The 13,725-nt window shown below is 35.7% G+C and overlaps 1 protein-coding gene across 1 annotated transcript; it reads right to left on the reverse strand.

Annotated features, from left to right (window-relative positions):
• Positions 1-348: 348 nt before the first annotated feature.
• Positions 349-11,053, reverse strand: LOC144437698 (nibrin-like). Its single transcript, XM_078126703.1, has 15 exons — positions 10,902-11,053; positions 9,971-10,021; positions 9,302-9,384; positions 8,817-8,968; positions 7,784-7,943; positions 7,490-7,593; positions 6,775-7,089; positions 6,354-6,445; positions 5,405-5,798; positions 4,299-4,713; positions 3,793-3,912; positions 3,378-3,545; positions 2,088-2,201; positions 1,637-1,724; positions 349-708 (listed from the first exon to the last, which is right to left on the reverse strand). The coding sequence occupies exons 1-14, from the start codon at positions 10,930-10,932 to the stop codon at positions 1,641-1,643; spliced, it is 2,283 nt and encodes a 760-aa protein (XP_077982829.1). The 5' UTR covers positions 10,933-11,053; the 3' UTR covers positions 349-708; positions 1,637-1,640.
• Between the last annotated feature and the right edge of the window lie 2,672 nt (positions 11,054-13,725).

Here is a 13,725-nt window from a genome sequence, read left to right on the forward strand (position 1 = left end):
CAAGCCAAAGCAAGTCTTGGACATCGCATTGTTTATTTTACTTCAGCTGTGTATTCAACATCTGGATATATCTTTACATGAAAGTACTGTACTTAGTACATTTGTAATGTAGCCTTTAGACTGTCAACAGTCGCTCACGCCTTTTTTTCCTACGTTTTATCTAAACTTAAGTCGTCGCCGCGCTCCGATCCGGCACAACACTACTATAATTGCATACTGATATCGAGGGCCGAAGGCCTGAGCCCTTTGGCCCTCGATATCAGTATGCGATTATAGTAGTATTGCGCCAGATCGGAGCACTGCAACGACTTAAGTTCAGATAAAACATAGGGAAAAAAAGGCGCGAGGGACTGTCGACAGTCTATGTAGCCTTCAATGTTAGTCAATCTTGTATTGTCTACATTGGAATCGTCCTCAATAGCCATCAAGGATTCTCTACATTCGATTCAACTTGTATTTACAATATACATGTACACTTAGTTTTGAAAGACAGTTCTGTTCTTTTTTACACACATCCTTGCAATGTCAATATATTACGTCCCTCAGTCTAAACCCATGTGCATAGCTAATAAATCATACTACATGAATTCTTCTCTCCATTGTTTGGTTAATATCTGGCAGCCAAGAGTTTTGTTCATCTATCAACTCAATGACCAGGCAGCAGCAGTGTAAGCAGCACTATCTACATCAAACTTTCACATATTCGATCTGAGGGGGCAAGGACAAATAAAGAAGTTACCAGTCAAAACAGTTTAAATTACACCAAAATTAGAGTATGATAAAGCGTGTCATGTTGTATATTTTTCATTTTCATTTTCACAACAGGATCAACCATATCATATTTTTGAATGATTTTTAGTTCTTTTTTGACTGACCTAAGTGTGCTTACTCTTACTGACACACCATTCTTTTGATCTGTTGTCAAGTTGTCTCCAATATCACGGTTTACACTAAGAACATTTTCTCTAGAATACATGGAAAACTTCAACTGAAAAATGTCGTGCTTTATGAAATGTCTGTGTGACAACTAAACAGGAATGTAACAGTCATCTTTTCAAGGATGGATAGTTTACGACAATAGAGAGAGAAAGGTTTCAGCTTGAAAACTTGGGATCACCGTACTCGCCACGGCAACCATAGCTATCATTCACCCTAACATACACACACTCATTCACACTGTGTAGGTCAACACCCAAATGATACAACGTAACTCTACATTGTATCCATTCCCACATTGACCTCATACTAATTTATGCTCACTGTTACAGGAAAACAGGTTATCTCTTGCTGTTGCCCATAACAACAGTGTAGCGTTTTGGTATAACCATGGTTGCCATAACGATATTAGTACTCAGCCCTTTTACCTAGCTCATCATTAACCTTTCTCTCAAAAATTTCCCCTATGGATTGGTAACCATGGAGATAAAGTGACCATGTTCGTGCCAGTTATACAAATCTCCCCTATAGACTAGGCAAGACATGAATTTCAGTGAAACTGACCATGTTAGTGGCAGTTATAGAAATTTCCCCTATAGACTAGACGAGACATGACTTTCAGTGAAACTGACCATGTTAGTGGCAGTTATACAAATTTCCCCTATAGACTAGACGAGACATGAATTTCAGTGAAACTGACCATGTTAACGTCGCCTTCCTTTCTTCTTTGGTTCCCAATTGAAAAGATCATTAGCCATGGAGTTTTCTTCCTCTTCTTTGCCATCAACCTTAAAAATAAATATTAATAAAACACTGACATATTATTAAACTAAAAAGAAAGCCTTCTAAGATGTGAAACTAGATTGAAATTCAGGCTAGATTACTTTCAAATTATCAATAAAACCTTGATATTGTGCCAATTTTTAAATGTTTACAGTATAGATCTATCATTCCAATTGTTTTATTTATGTCAATTTGGATTTTATTTAACTATGTATGATTTCCATATATATAATGTGACACTTTTTACTTGTACTTGACTATGTGCGATTTCCATATTAGAAGACAGGGAACTTTTTACCTGTACTTGACCATGTGTGATTTCCATATACATATACAAATGTAGATGACATGGGGTCTACTATTTTTACCTGTACTTGTTCTTGAAACCACTCCTCAACCTCACGATGTGGTCGGTTATTGTGAACTTCTAAGTCATTACCTCCAATGATGCGAGGTAAACTGTTGATGCCAGGATAGGATGCCTATTAACAGTGTAAGAAACACAAAATTGACTAGTCATGGTAGTATTTTTAACAACAATGTCAGCTGTAGTTGAGAAACTAATGGCACTGTAGCAAACTAGTATTTCTTCATAATTTTCTTTATACAGTACTTTTGCTGTGGTTTTTGAACACTGTTCAGACAGAAATGTGACAAACTTCTACTTTTGTAGACATGTGGTTTCGTCTATTTGCATTACAGGAATTGTAGCATTTGATTCGGGTTAAACATCAGAACAAAAAAATGCACAAAAACAGGCGAAAAAGCCCTCAAAATCACAGTAAACGCTATAATCATTGCAGCTAGCATCAGGGTAGCGTTTACTTGTGAGAAGTCTTCTGAAAATCACACTCAAAGACAAAGAACTTCCCCAACTTCATGAAATTAAACCACAAAAAAAAAAAAAAAAAAAAAAAAAAAAAAAAAAAAAAAAAAATCAAGATGGCTGCCAGAACTTGGGATAAATGTGTACAGCAGAGTGAAACATTTGACTGCAGTTTAGGTACATTGTCATGAAACATTATTTTCATTGCCAAGGCTCCAGCAATATTTCTTGTTACTTACTTGACCACAAATAGCTCACAACATTTAGAGAGTTCAAACTCATCGAAAAAGAACAATATTGAACTTGAAGTAGATTGCATTTTCAGAGATGTTACTTCTCCAGAACCCATGAGACTAAATGACCCAGTATGAAAAAAGCATGCGGCAACTTGCAACATCCAGGTGTATCAGTTTATATGCAAATACTCAAGAGCCAAACTTTGCATACATTTCCATATAGTACAAAAGGTTGAGTAGACTAATAGTTTACCTTGCATTGGTATAATATAGTAGGATGAAAGAATTACTACCCATCAATAAGGAAATTTTACATAAATTTTCATATAATGAACAAGTTAACTTGGACCAATCTGAATTTGCATACATTTGCATACAAATAAAACAGATGGAACAAGGGTCTATGATGGAACAGACCAATAATTAAATCTCTGTCTACCAGAAGGTATTTGATTGTACACTAAAAACTACAGGTTGAGCAAAACAGGATTAACCCTCTTTGTAAGATATTGTCAGTGTATAGTATGAAATTCAATCAGACTAGGGATTTTTTCAAAACATTTTTTTTTTTTAAATTGAATGAATTGAAATCTCACCTTTTTGAATTTTTTGAAGTTCTTGACAGTGTCACCTGTAGCTATAGTACTTGTAATTCTGGGTTTTGGTCTTCGGACTACTAAACTTTTCTCTTTAGTCACAACAAGGCTACTGGGTAGATTTTCTTCTGCCTTGTACTCCATGTTGATATTGACATCTATTTGTTCCTGGTAGAGATAATATATGCAAAGAAAAGAACCTGTGAACACATTGGTTTTTGTACAGTAAGCCATTTGAAGATATCTTACAGCAGACAGTAACTGGTAGCCAGTATACTGTAGCCTTGCAATGACATGTGAGATTTCTTTACAGAATTACTTTTCCCGTTTATCTTGGGAGTGTAACTAACATTGTGCATCTGGTCAATTCACTACAAGAACACCTGAGTTTTGTATTGTCATGTATTAATCATACCTCTATAGGTCTTGTAGTGGTGATATAACCAGCTGGGATTTCTCCACTTCTAGGTTTAGATCTTGTCTCTGTGTACACTGGTATTTCTAGACTTTGACTTGCCTGGTTGCCGTCACCTGTCTGTAAAGCATAATGTTAATGGCACTAACAACTTAGGAAGATTCTACTATATAAATAAACATTCTTATGTCAAAATATGTAAATTGTACCAAAATATATCACTTTATATGCTAAGTTATGTTTCCTTGATTGTTTCACCTGGATGATATCAGCAGGAAATAGTAATGTGGGTAAAAAATAGACAAATTCTAGAGTTCTTAATGTCACATGTTTACATTTGGATGGAAGACAGTCACGGTACTTACGATTGAATGAAAACTTGATTGGGTTTGTGTAATATACAGCAAACATGTGAGAATACTAAATACTTTAATGACTCTAGCTACACATGACAAGTTTTTGATAAATGACAGATTTTAACATCTCTCAAATCACACTGTACCAACCTGTCTCACATTCTTCTTTTTACTCCACTGGCTTTCTTCTTCTTCTTCACTTTCCTCACAAACATCCTGTCGTTTTCTCTTCACTTTTACAGAGACTTTGTCCCTACTATCATTAGGTTGTTTAGTTATCTTTGCATCAACTGGCGAGGGCGCTCTATTCCTGATTTCAAGTTTCTCTTTCTTTGTGTCATTGGTCTTGTTCAATGGTTGAATGTTCGTTTCCCTATAGTCATCAGTTTCAGTTTGTAGTTCCTCTCTTGGTGACACCACTTCCTGTTTTATTTTCTTGGATTGCATTCTGGGACTTCTCTGTTCTTGTTGAGTGTTTTGTGATTGGAATTCATAAGTATCATGTCTCATCAGCTTTGTCTTGCTTTCTTTGGTAGAGGTATCTTCTTCATCTTCCTGTCTCACTCTGAATTATGATAGAGAACGTCATATGTCATTACAATTTGGTATTAGTGTATTTGGTACCTTCAGGGAGGTAGATTAGGACCAACAACCAGAAAAAAACAAATACCTACTTCTTCATTTTTCAACATTTTACCATTTACTTTATGTATGGCAATTCTGTATTGCCTTGTACCAGTCTATCACAATTCAACGTACTCTTCATAATCTCTACATACTCCACACATTTAGCCACACCCATATAGTGACATTAGTATGCAATAGGGGTTGTTGTTGGCTAAGCAGTTAGTTTGTATGCCTCTTACCACTGCCATTGGGTTTGAACCCACTCAGCGCCAGCTGGGTTTGGACCCACTCAGCGCCAGCTGGGTTTGGACCCACTCAGTACCAGCTGGGTTTGGACCCACTCAGTGCCAGCTGGCTTTGATTAAATACTGAAATCATCTGAAGAAAACAGAAATGTTGGGGGATAACCTCAAAATAATAGTTTGGGTAAAATATGGCAGCTAAGACGTCACATGGTTGGACATCGGTGGGATATGGGGAAGAGGATAATTCCAGGGTAAGTAAAAAACTCACTAAATGATATAAGAATTGATACATGTTGTGTGATGCATGATATATATTTTGATCAGCAATATTTGATATTTGAGAGCACCCAAACAAATCTTCCTCAGTTTTCTACATGAAGTTACCTTTTCTTTGATGCTGCACCAAAGTAACTTGTGATCATTCCTTTTCCTGGAGACGTTTTCACCTTCAAGCTGTCTGAGTTGTCTTTACTAGATAATACAGTTTCTGAGATTTTAGACACATTAGAAGTGGTACCAGCAATGCCAAAACTCTCACTGTATCTATCCTTAGATAGTCCCTGATTTCCTGAAACTCTTTCCTGTTTGATTTTAGCTCTCTTTTGAGATCTGTCCTGAAGTCTACCACTGGTGACGCTCTCACTAGTGGAAGGAATGGCAAAATCTTTCTGTCTGCTTTGTGTCTGGAAATGTGACTGTGAAGGCTCTGTCTCTGTTGCTAAGATTTGTTGTGATTCTAAGGTTTGTGATGGTAGAGGTTGAAGAAGATTCACTCCAGCTGGAATCAAAATAAACACAATAAACTATTCAGTTGTACGTGTTAACAACTGTACATCAAGATCAGTATATAGACATGAAAAAGTTCCTATAGACCAAGTTAATTTGTAACTGATACATATTTTATTATGATATCATCTACATGTACTTTAATTTATGTACATTCTGAGGACCATTAGCCAAACTGATTCCTAATGTGCAATTGTAGTGGAGTCATGATGATGGTTGGAGTGGCCTGCTTGGAATCTGCAGGTTGCAGGTTCGAGCCCCATCACTGTCGTTTGTTTCTGAGTGGTGGCAAGATTTTGAACCACGACTGTGCCTCAGTCAACCCAGCTGTATAATTGGGGACCTGGTAGGATAGAGGTTGCAATGTGAAGGCTCCAATCCTATGCGCTTATAAAGGCTGCAATATATATCCGAGCCAGGGGTAATAATTGTAAAGCACATTAAGCACAGAGTGGGAAAGCGCTATATAAAAAGTAACATTATTATTATCATTATTAATTGTATTGATTCAGTATGTCAGCAAAACAGGAGTAGAAGTAGTTCTTACCTTGTGAGATAGTTGGATTGCAGTGTAATTCACATGAACAGTGCAGGACAGCCAAACCTAGTTCAGAGTCTTGAATTGGTCTCAAATTATTACTGTAAGATCAATATTTTGTAGAATTTCATTTTAATGCTATTCTTAAAAGAATGTAACTTTAGTTATTTTTATCAACAATGCAATTTACATATTGGTCAGTAAAAAAGATAGCAAACTCATTTACATAAATCTGGGCATAACAGATGAATGTCTGAATGTTACTTTGTAGACCTGAAACATTATGGCATATTATAAGTGTTTTCAAGGCGACTGTTTCAAGCATTGTATTAATAAAAAGATAATGGACAACACATTTATCTATCAAGAAAAAAGTCTGGGAACCTAGGTGTGCCCAATAAACTCCCCCAGGTGTGCCCAGTAAACTCACCTCTTGAGGTGAGTCTTGACATGTGATATCCATTCCTTGCCATTCTGAGAGTAGTTCTGTGTATTATCCTGTGGATCAGCATACATGACACATGTCCCTGGTTGTACCAACACATCATCATTATCATCATCACTACCTTCTTCCATCAGTATTGCCTTACCATCACCAAAACTAACTGTTTGATTCAATCTCTTGAACTGTTTGGGTGATAGAAAGATGAATGTCATATCTTGGAAAATTGTCTTCCGTCTTTCATCCACTGTAAAGGAAACACTGTCCTTCTTGATGGCCATGTCAGTCAGTGGTGGTATATACCTATAGAGATGAACACAATTTGTATTCATACTTACAATCAGTGTCAGTGCTGAGGTTTCATTCACATTGGAATAGGCGGAAAGCAAGTGAACAGAGAGAAACACATTTTGAAATTGAAAATTCTCTCAAAGTTTTAAATCAGCTGTATCCTTGCTTATCTCTTCCTAATGTCAAAGGACAATAGTTACTATCAGAGCTTTTGTTTAAAAAGGTAAGTACCAAATATGTACAAGCTAACTGTGTTCTACCCAGGTTTTCTACAATGCTTTGTGGTAGTATCAATGATTTCAGGAAATGGTCAGCACAGCATTTCGATTTTCTAATAAAAACATTTCATTGGTGAGTCACTTCAAACATTCTAAATAATAAAAATCATTCTTAGATTTTTGAATGAACTCACTCTTTGACATCAGGCAGGTCAGAATTTTGTTCAGCAGCTTCTAAAACTTTATGAAAATATTCTGGTTTCACCATGGGATGACAGGTTATCAAAGCTGATATCACCTACAATGGGGTTGAAAAGTTGGTGACAGTTAGGATTGGGAACCAACACAATAAAACTGAACTATTTTACAATCTTAAATATTTCATACCTGGCATTTTAATTAAGCTACAACATGACCATATCTTCAATTTAACTTCGTTGTGAAGACTTACTGAGGTAAGGTGCACAAACTCTATGGTCACTACATACCTTGACTGTGACATTGAGTTTACTCATTGCTAGAAGTGTACAGTCTTTAGTCCATTCACCAAGTAGATGAGCACCCAACTTTACTAATACTGCTTTCAGAGATTTCTTATCCTGGCTGTCCAAGCAGGAACTACACACAACCATGGGTTCATAACAAACTCTGCAAGGAAGGATCCGTAATATAAACTTGACAGCTCTTTCTGTGTATTTCTAAATTGCCTTGAGTTTTAAACTAGTCAAAACATAGTCTAGTAACTCAACAGTCAATGTCATTGGAACATGACACTAAGTCTACACAAAAGTACTACAAAAGGTTAAGTAAAAAATTCCAAAACATGCTTGTCTTTCTTGTTTTATCGCTGTATGTGTTTTACCTGTACTATTCAGCACTAAGACCACCTAGTAGTAGTAAGAGATATCCTGAGAGTAATCATAACTTATTTTGTATATAAACTTTATTCGTCCAAATAAATTTGGAAATTTGTTGAATGGTCGCCACAAGAGCAGCGCCCTAGTGTTGAAGAAGCAGGAGGAAACCGGAGTGCCCGGGGAAAACCTGCGTTGTTTGGCAGGATCAAACTGAGCATCACCCGTCTTACATGCAGACCTGGTTAAATTTTTTTAATCAAACCCAGCCGACACCAGGCAGGTTCGAACCCAGACTGCAGAGGTAAGAGGCATACGAGCTAACCGCTCGGCCACCGACAACCCCATATACATGTGTGCGGCTCCCTGTCACATACAGTTCTACATATACATACAAACTTATTTTATTTGAGATAGGAAAATCTCATACCAAGAACTCTGAACTATTTGTTAATAAGTGTAGAGTTATTCCAGAGCTTCCAAAGAGATATGATTTCTTAAAGATAGTATGAGCCAATTTACATTATTAATAGCATATCATTTTATAATACAATACAATACATTTCATTACTCTCACAGGGAGAAACTGAAATGTCTGCTATTATGTAAATTTATCTTATGACTCCACTACCAGTTTCTGGGGAAAACATTAAAGACCTGTACTTACTTCCATTCATTTGTCTTGAGAGAACCAAAGACCACAGTATCACCGTCCTTCAATGATGTTGTAGATCCACTCTCTACTTTCTTACCATTGATAAATGTACCATACTTGGATGAATCCTTTAGTTCCAGTGTTGACAGTCTCTGTACACTAGACTGAATGTATGCAAACATAGGTGTCAAATATAAACTACTTTTTAAGTACACAGGCTACCTCTAGCTCTCCCCCCTCTCCCCAGTACACTTCAGAATTTTGAGTATTACGGAAATACTAGTATCTGATGATGTAATGGTGAAGTTGTATTTTAACAAAGATAAAGATCATTACTAATGAAAAATTAATACTGTTGTTTTTTGTCTCAATTTGTAGGACAAAACATTGAAATTTTATTTATGTCTGAGTGTTGATTGTACAGATTGAAGTTACAACGTAACATAATGTTACTAATTTTGATGATCTAGTACACTTTGTCTAGTTTGACAACTTACCACGTTGGCTTCTGAATGAGATACAGTAAGAACAGAGTGTTTTCTACTGATAGACTGGTCATTCAAAATCAGTATTCTTGTTTCTGAAATAAAAATTACAGTACATGTACATTTATAAAAAAATCACAGGATTGTGAATTGTTCTACAAGTCAATATCACTTCTATATATGTAAGCTGCAGAAGAATCAGATACATCATATGAAAGCAATACAAGAATTGTGACATCATAAAACACCAGCATACTTCTAGTACTTGTACTAATTATTACTATGACTAAACATATACCAGTACACAACAGTTAGAGACTGTAACATGCATAACTGGAACTCTCTCATAAATGATTTTATGTACTGTAAGTAATGTAATGTTTTAAACCAATGAAAATTGTAATTTTGTGTTTGTGGAATACACTTCTGAAATTAGTTTTTTTTTTTGGCAGACTACACATTCTGGGACTCAGGAGCTTAGCTGTCTTGATGTTTCATTTACATATATGGTGCTCATTTACATATCTAGTGTAATGGATTCATTTGCATATATAGTGTAATGGTGCTTCATTGCATAATAACTACTACATCCTTCTCTCCTTATGATTTTTGGTGCTTCATTAGCATATAATTTGTATATGACTCTTGTTAATGTGCTGTTGTAAACAAATTGAGGCTCACCTTTCCTTCCTACAATTGTATCTCTACCAACAACCAAGTAATACTTTTGTCCTGCAAAAATGAAGTGTTTGGAAGAAAGGGTGATATACAACCCACAACACCAAAGTTTTCTGTATGGACTGCATTTGTTTATACTATTATAGCATCCATATCAAGTGCAAAAGTATACTGTTTCATTTGCTAATTGACTACATTAGAAAGGCCACATGCTTGGCTTGCAAATAAACCAATTCAAACAGTATATTTCTACACTTGATATGAATGCTATAAAGGAGTGTAGCACATAGAGAAAGTGGTTTACTTCAGTGTACTCGTTGTACAAAGGTTACCTTAAATTACTTTATATACAGCAATGATTTGATTCAATTATTCCTCCGTGGATCTCTTTATGGAAGTTCTTGGGCAACTATCATGATGTAACAACAATATCCTCATTCAATCAATCAACCAATCAATCAATCTTTTACTCAAGCAGAGGGAGGGAGGGACAAGCACACATGGTAAATTTGATTTGGTATATGCTACAGGGGAATATATATTAATCATGCTTGTTTTCAAAATAAAAGTACATTTGAAGAACACAAAAACAGATAAGACATTCATGTAGAGCTAACCACAATAACTTTATATTATAACTTAAAATGTAGCGAGCAAGATCTTTTTGACACAGCCATTGCTGTACGTGATGAAAGCAAAGCTTGTGACCTTTAACCCCGTTAGCATTATCGTCCGCCTAGGAAAGATAAAAAACGGATACTTTTTCTTCTACTGCTAACTGATGGAATAATTCAAATCCGAACATTGCGATAAACAATACAAAGACAACAAAATGTGACGATAATTACACTGTTGAGGCAGTGTGGCCGCCATGTTTAAATTTGGCGCGATCGACTGGTGTCCAAACTCGAATTCCAGTATAATGCGTACTTACCGGGTTCCTTGATGCTTTTGAGTACCCACATTATATTTCTTTGGTGTGAGAAACTGTTGGTGAACAGAAGAAGGTGTCGCTTCTTATGTAACACAATGATTATAGCATTTTCAGGCCACACGACGCATCCACCTCATCCATTCTTGGTGTCCCCCTCATGGTCTTTAGTTTCTTAGGATCTGTCACTTGGGGGCGCACGACGTGATCGAGGTCATTTGGTCGACGTTGCTCATGTTTATGAACAAAATGAAAGATAACTTTTTGTCTCAAACTTTATACCGGTAATCTTATCAAAGAATGAGGAAGAGCTCACTTTTCATTTCCCCACTTATTTAGGCCTCCCAAAAAATAAAAATTCAATAAAAGAACATACTACATAAAGATGTGGGAAAGTGAAGGTTTCTTACAAACCATGGACATGGTAAAGGACAGGACAAGCACAAACTGCCAAGAACATATCAAACATTTTATTTTTTAAAATTGTTTATATATTTTAATTGTAATAAAACATTTAGGCTGAGTGATCATAATTTAGAAACTGAGTTGGAGAGAACAATAAAAAAATGTGCTACATTTAAATCTAAGATTTTGAAAGAGATGCACTCTAGGTTATAGAGCTGGTGACTATATGAGATTGGGGCATACTAAATGTTAGTATATCACGCACAAGAAATTGCTGTGTCATGGTGCCTCAAACTGACTTTAGAAGGCACACTTTTTCCACTTTATGTACACAGAAACACAGATTTTTACAAAGAATTTCTAGATCTAAATACTTGTGTGTAGAGTAGGGCTCCACTTCTTGGAACCAACTCAGCTAGTAGACAATGTTGCAAACAGGGGCTAATGAATGAATCATAATAACCACTCCTTATAATAGAGATTTGTATTTTAATCACATTTATCACCCAATAAACATCAAGAAAAACAATAGTACATAGTACATAATATAAACATCCTCTCTCATCAATTTTGGCTCACAAAAAGTATATTGATTAGTTTCAAGTGCAATGACTGAAGATATTGTAAAAGGAGGGATCTCCTGAATGTAGAGGATTTTGTTTTGTCAGTGAACGACCTATGCAAAGTAACTAAATTTGAAAATTGACCAAGACTGTACTGGAGACAATGGAGAGTTTGATCCTTGAAGTGATTGCAGATGGATGTGGATTTGCATCATGCTATACAGAAACCATAAAGTATCACTTGTTCACTTCATATTTTGATTAGGTACAAGCAGTGATTATTACTTTTAGAATTTCTGTCTTGTAAAGTGACTTATTATTGTTCTTCTACTCTGTACACAAGTTTACCACACATTGCATGGTCTATGGTTTGATATTCATAACTGCAACTTGCACAAATTGAACTTGTAAAGACCAAAATTGCTATATACAAAAAATAGAATGCAGGGAAAATCATAGTTAGAATTACTCACCATGGGCAATATGCCATGTAAACCGTATTAGGTTTTTGAACTGATGCAAATTTGAGAGTCTTAGGATACAAAATCATGGCATTAAATCATTGGCTTGAAATGGTGAGTGTATTGTATGTGAAAGTATTCTCCAAAAACTGTGAGAGATACATGAAAGTAGATTAACATAATTTACTAAGTAAGAGGACACTTTTATAAAAACTAACATACAAACAACAAAATATTTACAGGTATTGTCAGGACATAGTGACCTTTGACTTAAAAGACTAGAGACAATATAAATTCCAACATATGTACTTGGATATAATATCTACACAGGACTGAAATAAAACATATTTCATTTGGCAGTGACAAAGAAAATTATCCATGTACACAACAACACAGACTCATGTATTTTGTCTACACTAATGATGATGTCTTGTTAATTGCCATATTAAAGGCAAGTATTGAATAGCTACAGAAAAGACAAGAATTTAAAAACAAATACAATATTACATTACACTAATATTTGAAATGGGGACATACTAGTATCTCCTTGACTATGGGCATGATATTTCCAGAGTCTATGGCACACCCTTGTAGTTCTCCCATTCTGGTCATTTCTGAGAGTCTCTTGGACACCTTTGTAATACAGTACTCCCATTCTGGTCAGCTCCGAGAGTCAATGGGACACCCTTGTAATACAGTACTGACATTCTGGTCATCTCTGAGTCTATGGGTCACCCTTGTAATACAGTACTCCCATTCTGGTCATCTCTGAGAGTCTACGGGACACCCTTTTGATACTCCCATTCTGGTCATCTCTTCGGATAATATATTTATTTTGTACTAAAAAATGTTTACTAACAAAATGGACATTGGAAAATAAAAGGTACAACAAATGAACAGATATTAAAGTAAAATAAATGGGTAAAGTATGGATTAGTCTATAAGATACAACATGTCATGCAATGCTTACAATGTATCAGCTAGCACTCACTGAGAGGTGTTGGCTGATGCACAAGGGCACCCTGTCACTACATATCTTACAGAATAGGTTTGTGAGTGACAATATTTCAGGGTGAAAGTTGTCCAGAGTTCCTATGCTTGATGTCATGGTAGGAATCTAAAGTGGATCTTGATGTACAGACATATTCTGTGTAATTTTGACAAAAGAGTTTAGTAATAGGGTAGAATATATTTTCAGCATCGTACAGGACATTATTTCATTGTTTATAAAACTCATTGACTGAGAAACTCTAAGCTGTTTTGATGCCCCATATAAATATTTAGCTAACTAAAATAGACACACTCTATAACTATTGTTGCAATGTACTGATATTAGCTACTGAAAAAATGGATGTTGATTTAATTGTACTTGCAGTGTAATGGTGTTTCTAATGATTT

The sequence above is a fragment of the Glandiceps talaboti genome, chromosome 7 (genome assembly GCF_964340395.1).
Source record: "Glandiceps talaboti chromosome 7, keGlaTala1.1, whole genome shotgun sequence".
In the NCBI taxonomy this organism is placed as follows: Eukaryota; Metazoa; Hemichordata; class Enteropneusta; family Spengelidae; genus Glandiceps; species Glandiceps talaboti.